The sequence below is a fragment of the Galeopterus variegatus genome, unplaced genomic scaffold, assembly GCF_000696425.1.
Source record: "Galeopterus variegatus unplaced genomic scaffold, G_variegatus-3.0.2 Scaffold126, whole genome shotgun sequence".
Classification (NCBI taxonomy): Eukaryota; Metazoa; Chordata; class Mammalia; order Dermoptera; family Cynocephalidae; genus Galeopterus; species Galeopterus variegatus.
The window spans coordinates 196,202-223,747 of NW_007726237.1; the positions used below are offsets into that span (position 1 = coordinate 196,202).

The 27,546-nt window shown below is 39.5% G+C and overlaps 1 protein-coding gene across 4 annotated transcripts in view; it reads left to right on the forward strand.

Annotated features, from left to right (window-relative positions):
• The window catches only part of SORCS1 (sortilin-related VPS10 domain containing receptor 1), a 200,302-nt gene extending 194,111 nt beyond the window's left edge, over positions 1 to 6,191 (forward strand). Inside the window, exons 22-24 of one of the 4 annotated variants that reach the window (XM_008588434.1) lie at positions 683 to 788; positions 911 to 1,071; positions 2,582 to 6,191. In XM_008588434.1, coding sequence (XP_008586656.1) covers positions 683 to 788; positions 911 to 1,071; positions 2,582 to 2,589 — 275 coding nt within the window. In that variant the 3' untranslated portion in view covers positions 2,590 to 6,191. The remainder of the gene's footprint in view (positions 1 to 682; positions 789 to 910; positions 1,072 to 2,581) is intronic. The other 3 variants (XM_008588426.1, XM_008588442.1, XM_008588447.1) reach the window with 3 other exon arrangements.
• Positions 6,192 to 27,546: the final 21,355 nt, after the last annotated feature.

A 27,546-nucleotide genomic window follows, 5' to 3' on the forward strand; every position in this document is an offset into this window, starting at 1 on the left:
TCTTGGAAAATATTCACTTAGCTGTCAACTTTCTGTGTGCAAAAATGTAAGCAAGCTACATTACTTTCCAATTCTTTCTCTCACAACTGCCGGGGTAAGAAGGATTACGTAATTCACAAAAGTAGTCTGTTGGTGGTTTTACTGGTTATCTGCTTTGCTTAGTAGGAAAAGCTTGCATGTAGAGTATAGGAAAATTTGATAATAATTAGTATTGTATTATTATAACTATTGATTAATACTACTAATAATAGCAGCAGTGCAAATAAAAGCTAGTACTTAAAGAGGGCCTAATAATTAGATACACTGTCATTCAATCCTCACAACAACTAGCTGAGGTCTGTACTGTTATTCTTATCTTACCATATAAGGCACATTAAAGTCAAGTAACTTATCCAGCTTATCCAGGATCACACAGCCAGCAAGTAGTAGAGTAGGGTTTGAATCCAAGCAGTTGGCTGCAGGGTCTGTGCTTCTCCCTGCTCCACTGTAGTGCTTGAACAGGCCAGCTGCAGCATTCTGGGGGCAGGGACAGGCTCAGATGCATTCACGTGGTGAGCATCGTGTATACACGTCCCACTTGGTTTTTAGGGACTCACCAGGCCTGTGTGTGAACTGTGGAAGCCTTTCACGGAGTCCACCTGCCCAAGCCTCTGCTCACAACCATGTCTTGTTCTCTCCCCAGCCCCACTGGTGGACCTTACTCCAACCCACAGTGGATCCGCCATGCTGATGCTGCTCTCAGTGGTGTTTGTGGGGCTGGCCGTGTTCGTCATCTACAAGTTTAAAAGGTGCGTGTCCCTCTGTCCATACCTCCCCTCCCGCTTCCCTCTTCCTGACAGGTTCAGATGCATGTGTCGCAGTGATGCACGTCACCCATGCAGAGCAGTGATGGTTTCTGTTAATGTTTTAGGAAGATCCCGGGGATTAATGTTTATGCCCAGATGCAGAATGAAAAAGAACAAGAGATGATCAGTCCAGTCAGTCACACTGAAAGCAGGCCCAATATCCCTCAGACTGAACTAAGGAGGCCTGGCCAGCTTATAGATGAGAAGGTGGAATCACAGCTCATAGGTAAATGATTCCCAGTAGCTGTCAGCCTAAGTAGTCAATGGCTGACTTTCCCTCTAACCCCTTTCTGACTTGACATAACCACTCTCTTCTCCTCTAACACCCCTGAGAGAAACAGTTAACATACTTTTTTCCCCTCTTCCTTTCATTAGAATGGGGAAGAAAAAAAAAAGCCTTCTTGCTTCTATCTAGTTTTTTTCTCTCATTAGTTTATTCCTCCACTTACAAAAACCCTTGCTAAAACATTGGGCTACAAAGGTTTATGGGCAAAGGAGCAAAGCATTTGCTCTAACAAGATCCAAGAAGGAGATGTCTCAGGGGCTGGGGCTGGTAGGCTGGAGGGCTGAGCAGTATTTCAGCCTACCAGGGTGTGTTTTGATCATAACAAAACATGCCAGCCCCGACTAGAGACAGCTCTAGGGAGGGCAGACTGCTCCATAAAACTAGCAGAGGAATGACATAATGAGAGGGACTAGAATGATCACTGGGAAAATTTTTAAATCTAGCAGTAATCTAGAAACTATTCCCCAGGAAATATGGAACCTGAGAACTTGAGAAAAAGAGATAATAAGTTTGCAGAACATCCGGGCATTGGGGCATCCTGAGACCACTGGAGGGCTAGACTATTACAGAGTAGATTAGCAGATTTCTTCTTCTTTTTTGATTGGCCCTTCACAGAAGTCTTAAAATAGACTTCCTAATATTTCAGTAGAGTGCTCTCTGCCTGTGACGTTAGCATGGGAATCCAACAGCTAGGTATAGAGTCTGAAGTTCAATTGCTAAGTCCTCCTATTTATTGCAGAAGAAATTTCCCAGAATGTTAGACAAACTCATGGAGTCACTAGTGCTGATCCATTTCTCTCCTTGGTCCCTCCTGTCTGTTGACATCAGGAGCTGAAGCTGTAAATGTTCACACCTAGACCCTGAATTGCTGACTATGGTGGATAAATTATTATATAATCATTCATGCTTCACTTTAATGTGGTAATGGCAAACCACCTAGAAGGCCTTTACGGAAAATTTTAAATCTGATTCTTGGGGAAAAAATGAGTATGTAAATGATAACATAACCCTCTCTTTCAATGGATTTGGAAAAGGTCTGTGGCTGTATTAGGGGAAATTTAAATGCAGTGACTGGCTGGTATCACACATAATGATGATAACTACAGCCACATCTGGTGTCAGTGATCACAGTGTACTTTCTTATATTTGGGGAGACAGGGTGATAAGTGTGTAATTGCTTCAAGTTAAAAAGAAAAAAAAGGCTTTTCTGTCTTTATGTCCAGAGAAGCATTCACCCTGTCTATTCACTTCTAAAGAATCGAGGGACATTTTTTGAGGTCATTGGGTCCCCTGTCCCCGTTTCCACAGGGTATGAAGCACAGCCACTGTTTTCTTTGTTAAAGTAGCAATTCCTCCTTCACCAGGAACATCTTGCAGCACATTGCAAAGTCTGACACCTTTCCATTTCCAGTGTTTTTTAAATAAATAAGTGTTACACGTTTTCTCTTAGGAGAGTAGCTTTACCCTCCCCTCCCTCCCCTTCTACTCAACCTGGTGACTCATCTCTCCGATTGCAAAGAGCAAGACACGCCACACCACCTTCAACGCCAAAGCGGGGATCTGCTGGGGCACAATTTGCAATTTAAGGAAAACCCCCAAAGGCTACAGGCGACCTGCTGATCAGGAAAGAATTTCGCTCTTGTCAAGTGCATCATCCTTCATGACCACTAACTTTATGTTTTTTTCTTTCCTTTGTTGTTCTGTTTCCTATTTTGCCAGGAAGTATTTCCATAGTTGCTGAGAATCAAAGCACAAAAGAAATCCCTACCTATGTAAATGTTTGAATGGAGGACGCCAGTAAAAAAACAAAAACAAAAAATAAAATAAAAACAATCAAAATCCAAACAAACAAATAAACAAACACTCATTGCATCGGGACTTTTTAATTCTTCAGACACAGACAACAAGGGTTTTTAGCTTTAAGCCTGTGCATGTGGACAATACCTTGAAAACGTGTTTGGAGGGGCAGTGTACAGGTGCTCTATTTTAATGGAAAACACTCCCCTCTCCCTTTCTTCTCTTTTTTCTGATCGGTCGTGTTTGTAGAAAATTCATAACATATATAGGCCAAGGAAATCTGCATGTATTTTTGGAAATATTCTTGGCGCTAGACTTAACAGCTATTTTAGCACTACAGGCTGATGGGTGGATTAGCCACACTAGCCCTTTTCATAAGACACAAAGACATGCACAGGAGTTTGAAACTCTGAGCTGTTTCTCTGTTCCACTTTTCCTTTTTGTCATTTTCCCTTCTAAGTTACCTTTGGTAGCTCTGCGGGTCAGCAGTGGCCACAAGGCTGCTTTCTCCATTCTCTGTGGCACAGGGACAAAGACGCCAGTTGAAGATCTATGTATGCAGGTAGAGTAGGGAAGGAAGCGGGTCAGGGAGGCAAAGAATGCCAGAAATGGACCTTTGTATCCTGTTCATCTCTTCCCCCATGACTGCTTCCCTTTGCAGCTTTCTCTACTCCTGCCCCAATTTATGTAGCAAATGGGATCCCATGAGTTACCCATAGTCTGGCCTTCCCATATTTTTTGCTCTGTGTGGCCATGATCTGTCGATGTCTTTGAATCTCTTCCATCCAATCTCTGAGTTATCCATAAACTACTCCAACTTTTTCTCCAAATCATGTTGCTAGATTTTGGACATTAACCATGACGTTTCCTTACTACTAGCCTAGCCTCTGCCAATCTCCCCCCCCGCCACCATCCACAAGTTTCTCACCTCTCTGTCAGTTGTGTACATCCCAAGCATGCCAGCTTCCGTGCACACTGACCTAGCTGCCTCCTGCCCAGCAGGGTTCAGTTTCATGTATCCTTTGTCTCCTCCTCTAGAACCTACCATTTCCAAATATCCTCCCCTTTCCTACCTGGAAACATATACTGTGTGTAAAAGAGTTGCTATGTGCAGCACAACTTAAACCTGGCCATGTACTTGGGAAAAGAAAGCATACAATGAAACAAAAAATCTCGTGAGGTCAGATTCCAGAAGATTCTTGTGAGAAATGTTTTGAACTTGTGACTATGTTGCTGGGCAATTTTCTCCTGTGATGGTTGCTGTTACCCAATATTTTCTCTCTCACAGTAGAAAAAAAATATTTGTGAAATAAAACTGATTTTAATCAGAAGGAGAAGCAGGTTAATGGACTTACTGTTAAGAGGTCAAAAAGTCTGAGAATATACAGAGATCTTGTCTTACATTAGGATGAGAGTTTGATTGTTTAGGATAACCCCAGTGATTTTCCATGTGCGCTCTCTGATCTCTGAGTATTACAGTACCAGAAAAGGAAAAATAAGTCAATATAAAGGGGAGGAGTTAGCTGACTACTGCAGTGTATTGACTCAAAGCATGAAGAAACCCCACTTTTCCCAGGGCGATCATGAAAGAAGGCCCAGAGAAAGAAGGAAACAAAAGCCTGTCCAGCAGAATCCCTTTCAGTATTATGGACTGGGCAAAGCCCACTCTAATATATAGGATGAAGCAGTTCTGAAAAACCACTCAGAAAGCTCAACCTCCTTCTTGGCTGTGTCCCAAGCCAGCAACAGGGTATAACAGAGCCGCTGGTGATAATGGGGGTCCCCTAAAAATCCTGATGATCCTGCCCTTATGTAGCTCAGGCAGGGAAAGAGAAGCAAAGCTGCTGTCAGAAGTTAATCAAGCAGAAGATTTTATGGTCAAGGATGCCTGATATAAATCTGGGAAACAGATTATGCCTGGGGCAGCCACCTATCTGTAGAACTCTATTGATCCCCAACCTGCCAGGCTTCCTATCTCATAGGAAACATCCTCATTGATCCTCTTCAGTTGGAGCCTCCCAAGTTTAATCTGGAAGACAAAGTGTTTGGAAACCAAAAGAGGCTCACTCAGACCAGCACAGGGAGTCCTCAGAGTTGCAGTTCAATTCATTTTAATTAGAAAATTATGAAAACGGAAATAACAGTCTTAATCTAGCACAGTGCCTTGCCTAGGGTAGTATGATGAAACTGACTTGTTGAAGAAATAAATGAATGAAAAGACACAGGAAAGAATGGGCTGTAAGTCCTAATTAAAAATAAAGGTGGACATGAGATGCCTGGCATTTTGGAACGTGACTGAAGATGGCCAGCTACAGATTCAGCATCTCCAATGTCCTCATGTGCCTCTCCTCAAAGCTCCCTCCCACCTGTAGGTGATTAGTGAGGCAAGGTGCTGCTCAGAGGGGACCTCATTGTTCCTATGACCTTGGCCAGTCGTTCTCAAAGTGTGGTACCTGGACCTGCAGTATTAGCATCACCTCGGACTTGTTAGAAGTGCAAATTCTGGATCCATACCCCAGATCTACTGAATCAGAAGCTCTAGGGGATGAGGAGCAGTGTTCTCTATTGCTGGGTGATAGTGGGCCTGGCAATCTGTTTTAACAAGCCCTCCAGGTGATCGTGATGCACACTAAAGATTGAGAACCACTGTACTAGGTCATTCCAGCTGAATCCGAAAGAGGAGGTAGTAATGAGAGCCTACAAATGGGAGGGTCCCAAGTGCCTACCTACTCGCTACTAGCAGGTGCAAACACAATGCAGAGTTTGGTGGGCTTAAAGCCAGAGGAGTATGTGTGGAGGGATGGATGTGGAATGTAAGATTCAGGGCAAGCTAAAAATATGACACTGCAACATTTCTCAAAATCCCAGAAGGCAAACTGTGCATGCTCTACTTTGAACTACCCAACCAACATTTTCTCCCTTGCCTTATTTTTAATTGGATTCACTGTCCAAAATGCAGAGATTCGTTTTGCTTTTTTTCAGAAGTTCCAAATAGCAACTTTGAGAGCAATGGGGTGCTTGGCAGCTGTTCTGTGTTTTCCAGGATTCCAACTGAGCATTGAAATCCCTCATTTGCCAACTTATTTTTATAGGAAGCCAATTTAAAAAAAAAAATGAAAGTTTTCTTATAGTATTGGGACTACTTCTAATTTTAAAATGACTTTTTTGATGTATTTTTTGTTAAATACTATGTAGTGTAATGTATAATTGCTCTTGTTTATTGCTTTTACAATCATATTTATTAAACAGATAATGTCTCTAAAGTCTTTGCCTAAAGGTGTTTATTTAATCCCAAACCCTTGGTGTTCAGTCTGGATATAGAAATAATGCAGCTACAGAATTTTTAAAAAACTAATTGCATGAGAATATAATACACACCAGAAGCTCAAGACTTTTCTTACTAACAAAGTAGAAATCTACTACCTGAATTCTACTTGCATTTCAGTTGACTATACAATGTCTGTTACGTTATTAAATTACATTATTTCACTTAAAAATTACTCCAAACTGGTTACTTTGGAATGAGTAACATACTCATTATTATTAGTTCAAAATTACAAATTATTAATGGAGAACAAACCCATTCAAATTTGTTCATGACCTTGTGATTACCAAACAACCAAACCTGCATGTAATGAATTCAAACTTGGATAGTGGTAAAGGCTCAGATGAGAGAGTGAAGACTTCTTTGGACCTGGAATCCAGGAGAGGGGGATTCTCCTTCTGGCTATGCCAGCTTTGTGACCTTGAGCAAATCACTTTAACATATAAAAGCTTTCGTGTTCTCGTGCATGTAATTTGGAGGAACAAGACGCTTTCCAGCTCTGGTATTCTGAGTGGGTGAGTCATTCCCAAGAGTCCAAAATAGCTGTTTTCAAGTTAGTGGAAAATAAAGAGGGGGACTGAATCCAAATATTTTCAGCTGTGTGGTTTGCCTACATCAGGGGTATCTCTCCTTGGGCACTGTTTGGTCTTTACGTTTGGTTGAAACATTCGTGCAAGCACAAAACCCACCTTAGGCTTCCCAAAGACCTGCCAGACTCAGAATGGGCTTGCCCCATTAGCACGGTCTCACTATGTGTGAGAATTCCAGTTGTTTTTCGGTTGACTTTAACTTCTCCGTTCCCACAGGCTAAATCTTCCAATTCTTCATTCCTTTCCAGGTCAGAGTCTATGCTGCTCTTCCCAATTGGGAGCAGTTTATCTCCTGTGTCAGTCAAAGTTCAGTGAGGCAAACAGAAAGTCTCCCTAGATATTTAAAACAGAGGGTATTTAGTACAGGGGATTTGCTTGAGTAATGGAAGAGCCCAGATGCCAAATAGGAGCAGGTGAGACAACCCTGATATTCGCCTCAACAGGAAGCTTCCAACTTCCCTGGGCTGGAGTGACACAGATAGTACCAGAGCCCTGGAGCCAGGACTACCAGGCTGAAGCTGAAGTCATGGAGGTTCTGTCTGGCAGGAGCTGAAGATATGGAAGAGATGTGACCACTACCAACAATGCTGCCCAAGCAGCAGAGAATAGGAGAGGTAGTTTGCCCTGGTCCTCTCATCTCCTGCCAATGCTCCCCACCGCCCAAACCCAGCCACAGGCCAGTGGGTGCTGGAGCCCGGGAAGAGCCCTTTACTGAAATACAAAGCAGAGAAGGGGAGCGGTGGGGAGTGACCAGCAGGCAGGTGACCGGCACAGCGTCCCTTTCAAGTTCAGCCCATACTAAATCCAGCAAATCCACAAAAAAGGCACTCATTAAATAGTTGGAACTCTTTTCTCTGTGACTTTTTCACATATTTTTCTTTAAAAAACACATTTAGAACCTGACCTTGTGTTTATGTGTGGCACTTACATTTAGAACCTGACCTTGTGTTTATGTGTGGCACTTTATGCCTTTCTCACCTAATTCTATCCATTTAGAAGAGAATCAATATTTTTAAATTTTATTCCTTCAGCATGTAGAACTGGACATTGCCATTAGGGGGCACTAGATAAATGTTTGCTGGAACTCAAAGTTGATTTCCAGCTTAATGTTGTGAGCAAGTCCATTTTATTTAGTAACAATCTGTGAGGTGACTTGACGGGTCTGACTTGCCTAACCCAGCTTGCATCTCTAATTGCATGTTCAATCAGTGTCTGTCATGAATCAACACATCCCTGCCCTTTTCCCTGTTGCCACTCAAGCCGCTGTACTCAGGGAGCTATTCATAGACATTAATTTAGGTGAAATAATTGCAGTTTAGGGGGAAAAAAACTGACTAGAAAGTAGCATAAAAAACTAAGGCCTAAGTTTGGTTTCTGAATAATTTGTTTGATTATTTCCTAAGGAGTTAATAGTATTTTGAAAATGCATGTTAGGTTGATGCCTGTATAGTGGGAGAATCCCAAAATAATTCCAGATGGGCGTATGCAAAAAAAAAAAAAAGAAAAAAAAAAAAGGCTGTTATAAAGTTTTCATGTTAAACCCATCAAAAGGAATCTGTGATGTACAGAATACAGATATTTGTTGATCCATATGTGATAACACAACTGTGAACAAGGCAAATAAAATGTCTGCCTATGTGAAGTATATATTCTAACAGGAACAATTAACATATAATTTAATGTAATATGTACAGTGATATATATATAACGTAATTTCAAGATATTGAAATGTAAAAACAAAACATGATAAAACAGCAGAGTGACTGGGGCTGGGATGAGAGAGGGAAGTTGCACAAATGTCTGGATGCTAAGGGCAAACGTCTAAGGATCCAAAGGCTAAAAAAGAACCAGCCATTTAGAGATACAAACCTTGTCCCAGTGTGTTCGAAGTCCATCTTAGAACAACCTCACCAAAAAAACAATTTTCAGTCTAAATAATCAGAAATGCTTCTGAGATTATGGTAAGCTAGCTCTTACATTGCCCATGCACAGGGTTTTCCACAAGGAATCATGCATACATAGCCAGTTGTGCTATTATGTGACGTATGTGTTCCACAAAATCACCTCGGTATGCAAAATGACATAATAAAAATTACACAGCTTGGGGGAAAAAATGAGGCCCGGGCACAACACACAGAAACTCATGTGTCAGTGTATTGTGGAATGTGCCAAAGACATTTTTAAAAGATTCAAATCTAATAAAAATGATGGCACAGTTTTACACAGGTGAAATGATTAAGAAATCTACAAAGAAAACACTTACCTTGAAGAAGTCCTGAACTTTCGCTTGTGAGAGTGGATGTTGGAAGGCTTACAGCAAGTGAGTTATTGTGAAGTGGTAGAAGGAGAACTATCTGTAATTGGACAGAAATTTGTAAGACCAAAGGTGAGTGCTGTGGCTTGTAACACACACGGTGAATGGGGGTAGCTGGTAAATGTTAGAGGGTGTGTGTGTGTGTTTGTGTGTTTGGTGTATTTTTACACAACTGGTTTCAGCTGGGTGCAGCTTCCTGCATTCACCTAGTGTCTCTCATTGATGAAATCATGCCTAAGAAAACACAGCATTTGAATTATCCTCAAAATTTTCCCTCATCTATCAATCGAATTAGAGCATATTTACATTCTCAAAAAAAATTTTATAGCAGAACTGACTGTAATTTAGGTGGTAGTTAAAAAGTAATTTGGATATACTTGTAAAAGGAAGACATTCTACTTGACAGCAGAGGGAAAAGATAAAATAGTTCCAATCCTCATTATATTCTCATCATCTCAGCCTAAGTCCCTTTTTTTTTTTTTTTGGTGGAACCTAGCAGTCCTACCCACTTACATAGACCTTAGGGCATCATACAATTTTCACCCACCCCAGCAGCTAATATTTAGAAACATGACTTTAACCCAAAAACTCCTTGTTTAATGAAGATGGTATGAAAAAATACATTGAAGAGGTATTTGATGAAAAGTAAAACAGGTAAAGAAGCCTTTGAAATATTTGAAGATAGTCTTAAGTTATTTACATAATAATAAAAACTTTTTATGAAAAATACTGGATAAGTATTCATATACATGTATGTGTCTTCATAAAATCTTCTTATGTAAATGTTAATAACAGCTTATATAGAGGCAGAAAAACGATTTGGTAAGCAGTATGTGTAAACTAGTTAACAAGAATTGTAATATATATCCGTATAATAAAAAAGAATGCTTCTATTAAAACATTTTTTTAAAGAATATTTACTGGCATGAGAAAATTCTTATGTGATCTTAAGAAAAAAAAGAATTTAAGACTACATAGTATGATAACAATTTGTACAGAAAATATATAGGGGCAGACTGAGAGAAAGAAAAACAGTTACACTGTTTATTTCTAACTTGTAATATTACAGATGTTCTAATTAATTTTTAAATATATTTTCTAAGGTTTTCTAAAAGGGATATATGTTCCTGGTATGGTCAGAAAAAAATGCTATTTTAAATAAAGTTTACAAGAATTATATTGTAAAGTAAATCTAAGATATGTTTGTTGAATAATTATATAATAATTTATTATAGATAATATATTTAATAATACATAAAGTTTATAGGAAAATTCACAATTGTTGGCAATATATACTTAAATTCCTTTAATAAAAATAGCTTCTCTAGATAAAAAACAATTTTTCTTATATTTTCATCAATTTAAATTCATATTTAGATAAAAACATTATTTTGCTATTATAGTACCTACAGTTTAATTTGTGAAGTTTCAAATGTTTAAACTTTTTAAACTTTGTAACTTTCCTCTCCATTTGTGTATATATGTACTATATATGTATATGTATATATACACACCTACACATATGAGGGTACTTCGAAAATTTCGGGGAAAGATAGAATTAAAAGGATAATAGGAATCCATGAACTTTTTGAAGTACCCTTGTATATATGCAGAAACATATATGTACATGATTAACAAAATTTTATAATATATATGGTAAATATGTATGCATACATATTTATACATTATTTAGATCTATGCACATACACGTAGGAGTAAACTGTCACATAGACATAAACAAATAACAAGGTAACAGTAGTTAGATGTGGGCCATAAACATTAAAAAACATGTGCTATTAATGTGCTAGACTGTGCTTGTACTGTGTGTTGAGTATCCCAACCCAGTGCCATCTGAAGATTTTGTTATTCTTCAGTACTTATGGTCATCACCAGACTGGGGTGGGGAGGAGATGTGTGGGCAGAAGAGTTATTTCTAGGGGAAAAGATGTAGAAGCTGCTGAAGGATATTCTCTGCCTTAAGTTGTGTAGTAACCTTACTAATTGCCCAACAAACAGCTGTTCACTTTGCTTACCACTTCTCAGCCACAAGAAGGATGCCGACCTTACTTAGTAATAGCACCAGCATATAATACCTCTCTCTCTCTCTCTCTCACACACACACACACACACACACACACACACACACACTTGACAAATGGCTGGAAGTGGCCTAGCCAAGTGTCTGCTGTGTGCTGTGTAACTGGGACAGGAGGTTCTTATTGGCCATGGGTAGGACACAGAGGGAATGTTGATAGCCAAGATGTAAGTAAAACAAATTCACAGAGGAAAGAACATTTCCAAACACTGGTGTGAGCCTAGTGACCACTAAGTCCAAAGGGCCATGGCTACCAAGCTTTTAATTCTCAATCCAAGAGTTAAGAGTTACATGAGGGCCGGCCCGGTGGCGCACTTGGGAAGTGCAGCGGCGCTCCCGCCCGAGGGTTCAGATCCCACATACAGACCGGTTCCCGATCACTGGCTGAGCGAGGCGCGGGAGCAACACCGAGGGTTGCAATCCCGTTGCCGGTCCCGGTCCGGTACGGGGGCAACACTGAGGGTTGCGATCCGTTGCCGGACACGGAAAAAGACAAAAAAGACAAAAAAAAAAAAGAGTTACATGAAAACAGAAGATATGAATGAAACAGAAGTCTAGAATAAGGAAGTTGTGAATGGAAAATATAATAATAATAATAAAAAGAGTAAAACAGCTCCCATTTTTGAACGTGATGTGTCACCTGTATACCCATTATCTTGTTTAATCCACATGAGTTCCTGAAGTGGGAATGGTTTTCTTCTTTGACATTTGGTAAAAGTGGAGTTCAGAGAACTGAAATGATTCTCTTGTGATCAAAGAATAGCAGGTCTGTATGATACTAAAACATTCACTTTTTTTCTGTGCTATGTATCTTCCTAAAAGATGAATTATGTTTCAGAATTATCTTCCTGGTTAGTAGGTGTGTAGTTAGTTGACAGGTTGGGCTGACTTAAAGGGCAGGTCAAGAAGGCTCAAAAACTAGATGGGCTCAGAGCTTGGGGAGCTTAGAAACCCCATTAGATATGTTTTATATCAAAGCCTACTCTTGTGTGCCAGATCAAGTAAGAGAAAGTTGCTCAGTGCAGTGTGGACTGTTTCCCGAATTCTTCAGTGTGCTGCATTTCAGGTGGCTCAGAAGCAAAGCAGACACAGTTGTTTTCAGAGGTGTGCCTGGCCAAGTTTCAGTCTGGAGGAATGCCCAGAAAAGACTCAATTCTTCTGTCTTGCTCTGCAGAGTTTTTCTCCTGGTTGGGATTTAATAGATGTCCCTGAGGATTTATGTAATTAAATTTTTGGACATCTAGAGAGGAAGGGTAGACATAAGTTGGTAAAATGGCTTTCTCTCTCTCTCTTTCTCTGGACAAAGTGCTAAACTAGCAAGCACAATGGGAATAATTAACATGAGACGATATTTTTCCATAGAATCTGACAATGCTCCCAGTAAATCTAGAAGGGCAGATAATTGTTGTTTCATTTATTTGTTTTTAATATGGCAGACAAGTAAATCAGAAAGTTAGTTGATATGTCTAATGCATCAATCTTAATTTCTAGGTGTATTTCCAAATTTGCTATACATATTATATTTTTATTTTTAGCCTCTTGAATTTATGCAAACATAGTCCAAACAATGTTGGGACAGGGGACAGGAGGATGTGAAGGGTTTGACATGAGTAGAAGGCAATAAGCTATAGGAGAGAAGAAGAGTTCAAGGCGGTAATGTGTGGTACATTTGCTAGGTTATAAGGAACAACGGAGTAAATTATTTAAAATCTGCAAATATTTTAAGATAAGTATGTTCATTTAATAATGTGCAATGATTGCCCTGGAAAGTTCAATTCTCTTGTCCAAGGTCACGTAGCCAGTAAAATAGTAAAGTCAGAATTTCAACCCAGAATTACTAGCAGATTTGCCTCCTCCTCTTTCCTATTCCACCTACCTCCCCTCCATCCTCCTACAGGTAATCTACAAAGAAGAGAAGGATCAAAACAACAACATTGCCTGTTTATGCAGCTCTTTGCTCCAAATATGGTTGTTGAAAAGAATTTGGACAAGGAAAAGCATTGTCATTCTTCTGAAAGCATACACCAAATCCTGTCTCTCAGCCCTGCTGTTGAGTTACACAAATAAAGTCTTATTCCTTTCGACCTTATTTGACGTCATATACAGGGAACATGGGCCAGTGAAGGAAAGAACTGATAATTGCTACTAACTTGGGTAAACAAGTGGATGTAGACAAAGTGTTTTCCAAATACCAACTCTAAGTACTGAAACCCAGCCTCTAATAAAGCACCCAGAGTGCTGCATGTGAGCCAGATGGTTAGACAGGACTTAACCTATTAGAGATCAGATCCTTTTGTGTAATTCTTATGCTCATTCATGAGATTTCTCTTCAGTGGCCCCATTGCAGAGCAAGATCTTCCCCACTTTGGCCCATGAGTGGAATATTTCTTGTAATAAGTCAGAATGAAGCTTGTGGCTCTATTATACTTGAACACACTTGACCAAACATTTTTTTTCTATTTGGTTGGTTTTGTTCTCTTTTTGTTTTTGTAACTGATGAGAGCCCAGAGTATTATTGCAAATAGGGAAGAACTGGTTTGGGGTGTCCTACAGAGTCATGAGACTTGCTGGGACTTAAGTGAGAAGGAAGAAGGAAAAAAGACCAAGAAGGACTGGTGAGGCAGGACCGACGCAGCTGAATGGCTGCTTCTTGAATTTAATGTAGTATCCAAAGAGGCAGAAAAAAAAAAAAAAAACCTTAGATTGTGCTAGACCCAATTCTATAGGCAGAACATGTTACCTCAAGGTTCCAATCAATGATTATACCAGAAGTCAGGCTGGCGACCATAATCCAGGTAGTCCCTTGGTGTCCATAAAAATCGGTGTCAGTCTGTAATGAATAAGACCTATCAAGGGACCTGGGCTAGGGAGGTAGGCAAGGGCTGACTCTGCAGGGCAGGGGATGGCAGAGACAAATCAGGGCATCTGGGTTCAAGTGGGCCATTGTCAGGACATGTCAAGAAACTGAGAAAAGGCCAAGTCCCCAAGTCTGAGCCATGTGGTGGAGGCAGAAGAATAGCTGGGATTCAGTGAAAACACGATTGTCCAGAGCTAATTCCAGGCACAGCAGACCCATATCTGAAAGCATCCCAACTTCTCCCAGACTGAATTAGTGAGCTGATGACTCCAAATACTCCTTTCATCCTTGGTTGCATTGGTTCAGGGAAACTGTGGATTCCACTTCCTCCAATCCCTCTGGGGATGGATTATCTGGTAATGTCAGAGCTTCTTTGACAGCCATCAAAAATGACATGAAGAAAGAGCCACAAAAATAAGAGAACTACCCATTGGTTATCAGGCTGAAATAGGTTTTTCCTGTACCTTCTTTCCCTCCATGTTCTCCACACTATTCTCCTTCCTTTGTTATCAACACTGATTTGGGTCCTAGCTCTGTATAGATTTAGGAAACAACAAATACAGCCAGTGAACATGGAACCAACTCACCTTGAACTCTTGCAGGTTTGTGTACTCTGTGTATATGCAGATGGGCTCTTTTTGGTAGAATGTATGGTAGGCAGTTTCTAGGAGCAAAACAAAATCAATGCCATGATGGTTTATTAAGCATATTAGAGGGACACACTCTGCATAATTTCAGAGGCATTACAATAGGACTGCAGAGGCAGAAAGTAACTCAGCATGAGTCCAAATTTTCAGAGCTCAATGGAATCTCTACTAATAATCAAGTCTACCAAAACTGCTTTGCTAGAATCATAGACTCACAGAATTCTAGATCTTAAAGAAAAATTAGAAATCATTCTCTATGTATTTCTTGAGCTCTATGCACCGTGCTTCATGCTAGACCATCAACTTGATCAATCACTTCATTTGACCAAGGTTCAGCTATTTTCTCAAGGGCACAGAACAAGTTAGCAGCAGAGCAAAGACTCCTGCATTCAGATTAAATCTTTCCTACACCATATTCTAGACTTGGTTCTTTTCCATGTGATACCTTTTCCTGTCCTCACCCATGCAGAACACAGCCAAGATCCTTGGAATGAATAAAAAAGGATCTAGGAGCCATGAGAAAAATAACTGCCACAAAATCCATTCTTTGAAGGTATGGAATGTTTTTGACCCCATGCAAAACAAAGCATTTGTTTATTCATTTATTTATCTATTTTTTCACTCATTTAACAAACACAATCTGAGTAACCACTGAATCATGAGATAGTCTCTGAAGTGTGTAACTTTTAAAGAAGCAATCAAGTCACCAACTAGTAATTTTAAAACATGAAATTCCAACCTTTGCTTGCATCTTTCAAGGAATATTGTTAAGGATGTGATACATAACTCTAGCAGCAATCTCAAAAATACCTTTTATGTTTCCCAATTTTCTTCTCACAAACTGCTTAACAGTATCTCAGCCAAACCTACATTTTCTCCAGCTTTTTCTTTATTCTCCACCCCTGCCTGAACCCAACTCCCTGGTTTCTTTATCATGTTAATCAATTTAGATTGCTACTTAAATCCAACCTCTGGTCAGATCTTACCCATTCACCTGATTCTGCATTCCAAAAGACTTATTTTAGAGAAGTAGATGAGAGTAAGGGAGAAGAATGCTTATAATTTAATAGATCTTGTCTGAGAATTATGTATTAATAAGTCATAAGAATTAATTAAAGGAAGTAGCATCGATACAATTTGGCAATGTGTTAAACAGGAGAAATAAAAAAAGAGGAGTTAAACAGTAATGTGAGATTTGGAGTCAAGAATAATAATGCTATTTGAAAAGAGGATCTTGGCAAAGATAATGATTTCAGATTTAGATACATTACACACAAGAGGCAATAAGAACCACGAAAAGCCATGGAGAGAGGTATCAGCAGACAGAATAAGGATATTAAAACATTATAAAAGGCAGACAAAAATATAAAATCACAGACATCCAGGGCTGTTTAATGCAGAGATTGGGGAGGTGAAGTCCTAAATACATTGGTAATACTGGAAGGTATCTCTGTGAACAAAAGTATAACTGTGTTAAGTATAAAGTCATAATGACAATCGTACTTCAGAAAATTCATTTGAATTATGTTCAAAGTCTCTTTTGGGGGGGTAAATACATTATGTTTTAGAAAGATCCATTGACAATTATTTTTTGTTCATTTCTTATTATTTTCTTTTTTTTTTTTTTTCCTTTTTGTCTTTTTTCGTGTCCGGCAACGGATCGCAACCCTCAGTGTCGCACCCGTACCGGACCGGGACCGGCAACGGGATTGCAACCCTCAGTGTTGCACCCGCACCTCGCTCAGCCAGTGAGCGGGAACCGGTCTGTATGTGGGATCCGAACCCTCTGCGGGAGCACCGCCGCGCTCTCAAGTGGCGCACTGTAGCAGTGCGCCACCGGGCCGGCCCATTTCTTATTATTTTCCATTGACAACTATTAAAAAATATTTTGGCATTGAAAGTAGTATACCTCAGTTATTTTTAAATTTTAAAAAAAAGAAAACCTCACTTTTGTAAAACCCCTCATGGTCTAATGATGCCACATAAAAAAAACAAATGAGATGTGATTTTTCTATGTGTCAATTAGTCTAAAGAAACGGGCAAATCTGTACATTTGATTTGTAGACTATCTTTTGATGATAACTAGTCATCCTTGTTTTTTCAGTTCAGGTTTAACTCATTTCTCACCAGGGCCAGCTACTGGGGAATTGCCTTAGTAATGCTAATAAATGTGATTGCTAAATTGATTTTCGATCAATGTGCTTGGAATCCCTAACACAGGAGTCTCCATTCACAAGTTGCCAATGGATTTTCCTGCACCTAAGATCAGTGTACTGGTACCAATGTGACTTTTGGAGTTAGATCTAGATTAATGTCCAGGATCTTCCTGTTACTCACTGTGTGGGCATGGCTCTTATGTAAATAAACAGGCCAAATGTAATGACACTAGACCTATTTTGCAATACTGTAATTATTTTTGGTAGCAATAAGAAATGGGGGCGACTGTAGACAGAAATGTTATTTTAGCAGAAATCTATTTTTTTCTTTTCTTTCCTAACCTTTCATCTCCCCTCCTTTTTTTTTTTTCTATTTTCTTTATTTCTTTAAATCCAACTGTATAGCATGAAATATACAGCAATTTCAAATGGTTAATGTATGGTTTGAAAACATAATCTTTGGAAAATATTTAGTCTGGTGTGCAGTAAGCACTCAGTAAATGCTCGCTAGGTATTGTAACAGTAATAAGCAGCACTAGAACACGATAGTGATGCAAATGTTCCTGTATCTAGTTATTCAAGGTAGATAACAGGCATGGCATGAATGCAGTATTGTCATGTATTAGTTTGACTTCTCCAGAGAAACAGAACCAATTGGATATGGCTATATAGAAAGATTTATTTTTAAGAATCAGCTCATGTGATTGTGGGGACTTAGACTGAAATCTGTAGGACACACAGGCTGGAAGGCTACAGATTCCAACAAGAGCTGATGTTTCAATCTTGACTCCTAAGACAGTCTGGAGTACAAGTCCTTGCTCCACCAGGGAGCTCAATCTTTTCTTTTCAGGCTTTCAGCTAATTGGATGAGGCCCACCCACATTATGGAGGGTAACCTGCTTCACTCAAAGTCCACCAATTTAATGTTAATCAGATCTAAAAATACCTGCACAGCAACATCTCTATCATGTTTAACAACTGGGCTCCATAGCCTAGCCGCCTGCTGAGCAGACACATATAATTACCCATCACATGTCACCAGTGCAACGCCCTGGAGTATGCACTTGCCTGGCAGTTAGGTAACCGGCACTTGTCCCTTGCCTTCCCCTTTTATTCTTGGTGTCCTTGGTCAAATCACTTATTTCTCTGAGACTCAGTTTTTTCTGCCAGAAGATATTATCCTTTTAATTTCTGATGCCCCTTTCTAGGTAGCCAGTAAGATTTTCTTTACATAGAAAAGCTGGTAGATGGTCGTTGTCTAAGAAATGTTGCACAAATACGTGACTCGAAGAGGCAAACGTGTCTTTTTTTCTCTTCCAGATATAAAACTAGTAGTGTTTGTTACCTCAGGAGGTTAGAAGCATTCACAAGTCACTGCCCACTTTAAGGGCATATCAGATGGCTGACTTGCGCCTGACTGTCCTGTCCCCATGGGAGAATTGAGCAGGAATAGCCTTAATTTATTCATATGAATAAATGAAGAAGGTTTAAATGGGCAGGACTTACGATACCATTGTGAACTCCAAAATACAGAGCAGGAAAAAAATTCTTCCATTGCTACAGCAGCTACTGGTACGTGAGGACGAGCTAGAGGTGATTTTTGGTGTTGTTGTTTTGTTTTTTTTTCTAAAATTAAAAATATTTACTGTTTTTGCACAAACACAGCTTCACCAGAGTGAAAGCATAAAAAATAGCACATAAGCTAAGAGAAGGAAGAGACAAAGACTCCAAAGATTAAAAACTGAAAGCAAGTACAAGGAAATAAGAGAAGAAAGAAAAGGGTTAGAGTGAATTTTTTCTAGGGAGGTGCTGCATTAAGTAGAGCAGTTTTCTAAAAGCAGGGAGGCTGGGAGTCCTGAGACAAAGCATTACAGCCAAGCAGGAGCCAGGTGGACACTCCCACAGCTTACTCCAGAAAGCAGCAGCTCTGGAGGAACTGGCCCAAAGTCAATAATAGGAAAGAGCAGGAATGAAGACAGACTCATACTTCTGACCCACCGAAATAGAGTTACTCCAGTGTCTTCATCTGTAGAAATACCAGAGGATCTGAAGCATATTCTTTACCTTCATCCTAAGGCTCTGTCCTTCTGCTATACTTAAGAGAAACATTAATGTCTATTTTGCCTTAAGGGAGAAGGTTTGAAATGACGGCAAAGGGAAAAGTCTCTGTGGTCACCATGAAAAAGCTTGCTATATTTCTCTTTAGGAACAGGAATAAGATAGGGAGTACAGAGCATATAATACAAAGAATAGGTAATCCTCCAGATTGGCTGAAACATCAGCTGTAATAAAGAGTGTTGGGAGATATAAAGTTGCAAAGAAGGGTTGTTGATAGATTTCAGAGGGCCTTGAATACAAACCTAAAAAGATAGGCCTTTATCAGGTAGAAAAGTCAACTTCAAAGCCTTCAGAAATTTTTAGCAATGCAATGGAATGCTCATAATTCTGCTTTCAAGTTTACTTTGGAGCTGGTGGATGGTGTATGAGTTATCCATTGCCGCATGAGACATTATTCCAAATTTTTTCAGCTTAAAACAAACACATGTATTATTTCATACAGTTTCCAAGAGGTAGGATTCCAGGAGTGAGTTAGCTAGGCGGTTCTGACTCAGTGTTCCTCATGAGGTTGCGGTCAAGCTGTTGACCAGGACTGTAGTCATATGAGGACTTGAGTGGCCTGGAAGATCCACCAAAGTAGCTCAATCTCATGGCTTTCATGGGAATCATTAGTTTCTCACCACATGGGCCTCTCTACAGGCTGCCTAAATGTCTTCATGACATGGGGCCAGCTTCCCATAGAATGTTCCTGGAGAAATGGAGTGCTTTTAATGACTCAGTCTCTGAAATTGCACACTGTCACTTTTATTCTATTCTATTTATTAAAAGAGAGTCACTAAGTCCAGCCCACCCTCAAGGGGGTTGAGGCATGGGGATGAATAATTGAGCTACACTACTTGAAGGGAGTGATAGCAAAAGAATTTAATAACAGGAATTAAAAACAGCATAAATGGTTTAGCTTTGGAATATTCTAGGGATTTTCTACCTTATGTTTTGTGTCCCCCATTCCAGTGGATATTTGGGACAGGAAAACAAATTAGAAGTCTAATGCAATGGTCAAAAGGACCAAACAAGCAGACCTTAGCTAAGACAGTGTGGTCACAACAGGAATATCAGAGGCAACATGTACGAGATACATTATGAAGGTAGATTTTAGCAAGACTTTCAGTAAATTATATTCAAAATTTTCTTAGTATCAAATATCTGTGTTCATCAAATAGGGTAAATAAGACTGGTCAGATGATGACGTCATTGGCAAAAATAGGGAGCCAGAGGATATGCTGTTGAGAGATGGGGAGATAATGTACTTACTTTTAGAAAGGTTGAGTTTGTGATATCACTGGGCCTACAATGTGCAAACACCTGGCCAGCTGTTGAAATACTGACTTAGAATTGAACCATGAGTCTGGAAAGCAGGGTTAAAGTTAAGCAATAATATAAACCAGCAATAATGTATACCAGGCAATGAATAAGCAATAATATATACCAGGCAATAAATGGGTTGGCCAAAGGAGAAAGAGTGAAGACGGTTCTGTTCAGTCTTGAGAAATTGCTACATTTAAGGGAAGAAACAGAACTTTTGAAACTGACCAAGCGGTGAGTTCAGAATTTCAAGAGACCCGAGAAGTAACCATAGTGCAGGAGATTAGGGAAAGTAGGATCAGTTTAGAGTCAAGTGCTATGAAAGGTTAGGAAAGGATGTGAGAGTGAGGAAAAACTACAGGCTATAGAGTTGAGCAGTGAGTGGAAAACCTCAGTGGTGTGCTGAAAAGGTTTAACAACTGGCTCATCACGTGGGGGGAGGGGGTGGATGCAGACCTTGATTTGTAGCGTTTGCTGGATTCCATGGCACATGCATGTGTGTGTGTGTATGTGTGTATGGCATTCTTTTGAGCTTTTTCAAATAAACATATTAACTTTTTTTTATGCTCTATAAATGTAGAAACACATGAACATCCTCTCAGAAAGCTTCCAGTAACCCCTGTAATATCCAGAGGACAGAGGAAATCTTTTTTGATCCATCTCTGTGCCCCCTTCCATCAGCTTGCAGGAGCACCTGGAGTCCACATAGCCACCTATAGTTCACTTTTCCCTTAGTTTCTCTACTTCTTTTCCTTTGCTCTTCCCATAGAGATGGCTTCACCTCATTGCAGCTACATTTTTTCAGTGTGATTTTTTGCATTAAACACATTCTTCATGGATGAAGTACCTCGAAAAACAAGCAAACCTCTTACTTTCTAATACCCACTTCCTCTCACAGCAGAATTTTGATATGTCATGCATAAATCCTTCTTCCACACCAGGGATAAGAACAGTGAGGGACAGAAGGACAAAGCGGGGAGAGAATCAAGTTTCCCACACTTAGAATATGTAAAATGGGCCTTCACCACATACCGTATACATGTATTAATATTCAATTCTGTACCCCACAGATATAATCAATTATCTTTCAATAAAAAAATACTGTCAAAAAGAAAACCTAAAAATATGGGACTTCATAGTAAAAAACTAGCTAACCTCTACCTCCTACTGCCAGAACACCTGTATTTCTCACCATCATTGTGATTTTGGCCAGTGGTACCCTTGGTCCCGAGCCAACACCTCCCACAAAGTCATTCCTACAAAGATCATCCAAAGACAGGGGCTCTCTTCTAACCTGTATTGCTTCCATGCCAGGAGATAATGTGCTCGCTGGGGAGTTTTGAAGAAACTCAGTGCCAACATTTATTCACGATGTATGTTCTTCCAAGCCTAAAATTACTAGCCTCGAAAGCTGTGTGATCTTAAGGCAAATTGATCAAGACCACAACTGTTAATAAAATGCATGACTATAGTCCGTATATTAACTATGATCTCTGAGGAAATACACTTGGGAATCACAGACCAGTATTTTTCACTTGAGCTTAGAATTGTCATTTTTTAAAATATAAACTTCATTGTGATTATTAACCTGGAGAAATTTTAATTATCCTTTGAATGCTTGAAGGTTCGTAATGGAGAGTTGCCAGAAAAATCCCACTGTTAATTAAATCCAGCTGAATATTTTCTTTACCTGAAGATATAGAAGTGCTTTTTGTTTGTCTAAACCCTTCCAGCCAAATAATGATTTAACTAATCTCAAATTGAATATCTTATTTAAGATTTTGAATTATCTTTTCTCTCCAGAGAACTGCTGTTGGATATTGCAATAGCATCATCCAAGGAAATATTTCTTACTCTTCTGACTGGAGAAAAGGGAAAAATAAATAAAAAATAATGTTTTGTTATATCACTTAGTAGATTGAAATCTGGGAGAATGAACAAGCTGACATTTTTAAGCAAAAGAGCGTTGGTAGGAGGTAGAAGTGGCTTCCATCACTGCATACAAATCCTAGTCCTGAGCTCACCAAAAAGAAAAGAGGAGTTGGATCTTTTCTGTATGGACTAGACTCTTCTTGCTGAGATTTATGAATTATGGCCCTAGTAATCATGATTCTAAATCATCAAATAATGATCTGTCGACCTAATAGGTCATAGGAAGGGTCAGAGGAACCTGGATGTCAGCATATTATGTGAGGGAAAAGAGAATCAGACCTGGCTTCTTCACTTGCTGGCTTTGTGACCTTCAACAACTCACTTAAAGATATTGAACGTCAGTACAAATGGCATCTCAGACATGTCAGAAATAGTGCTTGCCTTATCACCACTGAGGCTTATTTTAATTGAAATAATATCAATAAAAAGAATTGCAAAATTAACTCACATTATTTCTCTGCTCACACCATGGAATGGCTTGCCATTTCACATGGATTAAAACCCAACATCCTTTCCATGGTCTGTGATCTGACTGCCCACCACCACTCTCCCCTTAACTCCTGCCTCTCTCTGCCAAGCTCTCACTGTGCCAGCCATACTGGCCTCCTCCTGTTACTTAAAGAAATGCACTTCCACACTACAACTTTGCACTCACTGGGGCCTCTTTCTGGAATGTTCTCCAAGTTTTCTACAGGGCTTGTCCTCATATCTCAGCAAGGTCTTCTGAAATTACAACATGTAACTGCTGCTAGCACTTCATATCCCTCTTGTTAAAAGATAATTTACATATAAACATCGTGACAGTTACTTGTACGTGTCAACTTAGAGGGTGTTTTTGGACAAGATTAACATTTAAATCAGTGAACTTCAAGTAAGTAGATTGTCCTCCATAATGGGGGCCAGCCTCATCCAATCAGTTGAAGACCTAAATAGAAGAAAAAGACCAGCCTTCCTGAACAAGGGGGAATTTTCCAGCAGACTGCCTTCCGATGAGACACACACATTGTCTCTCCTAGTTCTCCAGCTGCTGGCTCACACTGCAGACTTTGGACTCTCCAGGCTCCATAATCGTGTGAGCCGCTTGCTTGTAATAAATTTCCTTCTAGACTTATATACATCCTTTTGGTTCTGATTCTTTGGAGAAACCCTGACTTATACAACATCAAAGTAACAAGTGTCAAATATTTTATTTCAGTCATTAATGAGTGAACCAGTAAGATGTGAAAATGGATTTTAACAAAAATGCCCTTGCAGATTCCATGGGACAGGAGTCTGCACAGGGTTTAATTGGGTGCTTTGCTTAGTGCCTCACCAGATTGTAGTAAAAGTGTTGGCCAGAGCTAGGTTATCATAAGGAGTATCACCTGTGAAGAATCCACTTCTAAACTCAGTTCGTTGGCAGAATTACTTTCCTGTAGTTGTAGCACCGAATACGTTGGCTTCTTGCTGGATGTCCTCAGCTCCTAGAAGCCACCATAGTCCCTATAAGCTGACCACATATACCATGTAGTTTTCAATAATATGGTCACTTGCTTCAAGCCAGCAGTGAGAGCCTCTAGAGCAAGTCTGTTAGCAAGACAGAGACATATAATAACATAGTCAAGGAAGTGACATATCATCACTTTGTCATATTTTATTGGTGAGAAGCAAGTCATAGATCTCAGTTACACTCAGGGGGGTAAGAGATTATACAAGGTTGCAAATACCAGAGTTGTGGACCACTGGGGTACACCTTAGAGTCTACCTGCCATGCAGCCTAAGTCAATTAATTAAAGGCTCAGACTCCTTTAGAGTCATATAATCCCTCAAGGGTCCACTAGATAACACAGCCATTTGGAAGCAAGTTTGTCAGTTCCTACAAAGCTTGACACTATCTTACCATGTGGCCAACAATCATGCTTTTAGGTATTTTCAATCATGAGTTGAAAACTTATGACCACACAAAAACCTGCATACAAATATTTATAGTAGCTTATTTTATTTTCATCAAAAATTGGTTGCAAGAGATTCTTGGGGAGAGGAGGAAGGGTTGAATAGAACAGTGAAACTAGTCCATGATACTGTAAATGTGAATGTACAACATTACCCATTTTCAAAACCCACTGAACTTCACTGCAAAAAAGTGAAACTTAATGTGTACAATTTAAATCATTTAGGAGTTCAGGAGAATCCTAGGATGGAATGCAGAATGTGAAGTGAATTATATTTATTCTTAGGTAAGTTACTATCTTTTACTAATGAGAAAATGGATTAGGAGGGGAGAGAGGAAAAGAAAATTGTTGCTTTCCTAGCAATTCACAGGTCTTTCAACTGTTAACATATTTGGTTACCACAACCATCCTCTCAGATGGTCCTTGTCATAGGTATATCCTCTTTTTGCAAAGCAGGAATTTGAGGCTCAAGGAAGTTAAGTCAATTTCCCAAGGCTGAATGTCAAGTAATGAGTAGAGATATAATTTGAACTAGATGACTCCTATGTCCCGAAATTTTCCCCTTCAATCAATGTTTGTGATATATGAGATGTTTTCTCAGTCTTGACAGTTTTTCCCCCTTAAAAAAGAATTGGTCTGTTTTTAACAAGTTTGAATACTGCTTCTCCACTCTATGTTTTCTCCTAGAAAAGGCTTAAATTCTCTTTACTTTTTTTTTTTCTTCTTACCTTCTCCCCACTAAAACAGAAGAGGGAGCAGTGGAGGAAAGGAGATCTAAGCACTGGCTTTGAAAATTGGTGGGACAGCAAGGAGGAAAGGACAAATTTGGGGGCAAATGAGAAGAGGCAGTGATGCTGATGGGGTCAACTTGGAAAAAGCAAAGATTGATTCCTTTGTGTTGAGTCGGAAGAGGCTGAGTTCCAGCAGCAAAGCTCCACTTCAGTCGATGATCAATCAGTGCCCAAGGATGAGACAAACAAGGTTCCAGATGCACAGGCTCTTTCCTAGTCTGCTGGCAGCCATGGAGCTGGCACTGATGGAGGGACTATCCTGCCTCAATGGGCTGCCTGTTTTCCCACCTGTCCCACTAGTCACTGGTACTAAAATTAGAAGAAAAGAATATGTGACTTCCTCCAGCCCCTAATGAATGGCATTTTACTACCAGAGCAAGGAGAAAAATTGTATATGGTTTCTATCAATAGTGGTTTTTACTTTTTTAAAAAGTAATCCACAGAGAAAAATACATGTGACACATGGCCTATCAGGATAGACACGAAATGATATTCCCCAATCTGGGACATCAGCATTAGGGTTTTAACAACCAGGGAAGAGGTAGGTATAAATTAACCGCAGAGACACATCCCCTGCTCATTTATTTAAAGAACTGCCTTGTTTTTCTCCAGCCTCTGAGAGAGAAAAAAGGACTCTCATTTCACTTTCTATTTATTCCAAGATATACAGGAAACTAAAGTAATTTAATCTTAAATATTCAAAGCATTTAATGGAAACATCCAGCACATTTAAAGAGTATTGGACTTGGTATACTCACGTCAGGATTCCTTGAATCCTTTTTTTCTTTTCTTTTGTGTGTTTGTTTGGCTGCTGGCCAGTACAGGGATTTGATCTCATGACCCTGTTGTTATAAGGCTGTGCTCTAACCAACTGAGCTAACAGCTAGCCCTGGATTCCTTGAATCCTTGACAAAGAAGACAGTGTTTAGGTCATGTTTACAATAGAAGGTCTGGAATCTGGGACTTGAGGTTTTCTATTTTGGCAGAAAGAGAATATACTGGGATACAGAGATGTCTTTTTAGATTTAGATTGCCTCTTTAGATTGCTTTTGTGTGTGTGTGTGTGTGTGTGTGTGTGTGTGTGTGTGTGTGTGTGTTTGAGAGGGGGTTGATTTTAATACAAGAGAAAAACAACATGTCTTTCTAAAAACACACACTCAGAGTTTTACTTTCATAAAAAGGTAAACAAATTTTTAAAAACCACATAGACACCCTCACTGGTGTGTATTCCTCTTAAAACCTTGGACTCCCAAACTCAGGAATGATGCAAGTAAGCCGGGGGTAGTTGAAGAAGACAGGACTCAATTACCAATTATTTATTGAGCAACATTTATGTTCCAGGGATAGTGCCATGTGTTATGATAAATAACAAAGGAGATCAAGTTCTTCTAAGTGACCTCAGGAAACTTACAAATTAGGCGGGGACATGAGATATAGACATATGCCATGAGAGAAAAGATCTATGGAATTATTTATCTTAGAATAGTATTATTTTCAGATCCCTTTCTTTTGAAAAACAGAATAACACTTCAAGCTGACTTAGGTGCAAAGGAGATATATTAGCATATTCATATCTAGGGTTTCAAAAAATATCATCTGGAAACTACTTCTGTCTCTTAATCCTACTCCATTCTGTGTGTTCAGAATGGCTTCTAGAACCTCCTATTCTTTCAGCGTAGTAAATACGGTTGAATGAATATGTCTTTTTCTGTAAAAAAAAAATGCAGAAAATTTAAGTCTAGTAAGCTAGGCTTGGGTTTTGTACAAGAATCCATCTCTGTGGCTGGTAGAAAGAAATGCTCTGATTGACAGAGAACGATTCTCTAGGTTGTGTGTCTAGCCCAGTATTTGGGTGAGTCAGCACCATCCAATCCACATTGACTAGAATGAGAAATTCCCCCAAATGAAAACCAGATTCTCTAACTGATGAGGGAAAAATAGACGCTGTATGGACATAGAATTCTCTCATATGGCTGCAGAACCGTGGTGTGTGGTAGTATGTGGCTGTACTCAGTGACCTTTAGGCTTGTCACGGCAACACTGGCCTCACAAGATATGGCTCACTTTGTAGGTGACATGGAAGCATTCTTTTGCTTGAATTTAGTGTGCAGCTTCTCCTGGAGCCAGTTGGCTGACTTCCAGCTCAGGACATTAACTTTTTAATTTACACTGGTTCTTGGTCATCCTCCAAGTTCAAGTCAAGGTGTTGATTTTAATCCAATGTAAAAACTTCTAAATCCCTGTCCACTTTAGTGGCAACAGCAGAGTTTGTATTTTCGGTTCTGCAGACCTAGCTGCCTCAGTCTGATGGCTCTATTATATAGCCTTATTGTTGGAGCCTCTAGAGTGGTTCTAATTCCTTTTTTTTTTTTTTTTTCCTCTGCCTCCCACTCAACAGAGCTCTGAAGAATGATTTGATTTAAGACATATTCACTAATGGGAAAACTTAGTGCTGGAGTCAACAGAATGAAAACAACTCATGAGCCCTAGAAAAGACCTCCAGTTTTGATTATTGCTTCAACCAACTTTATTACATCATCCGTTGTAAGACTTTATTGCA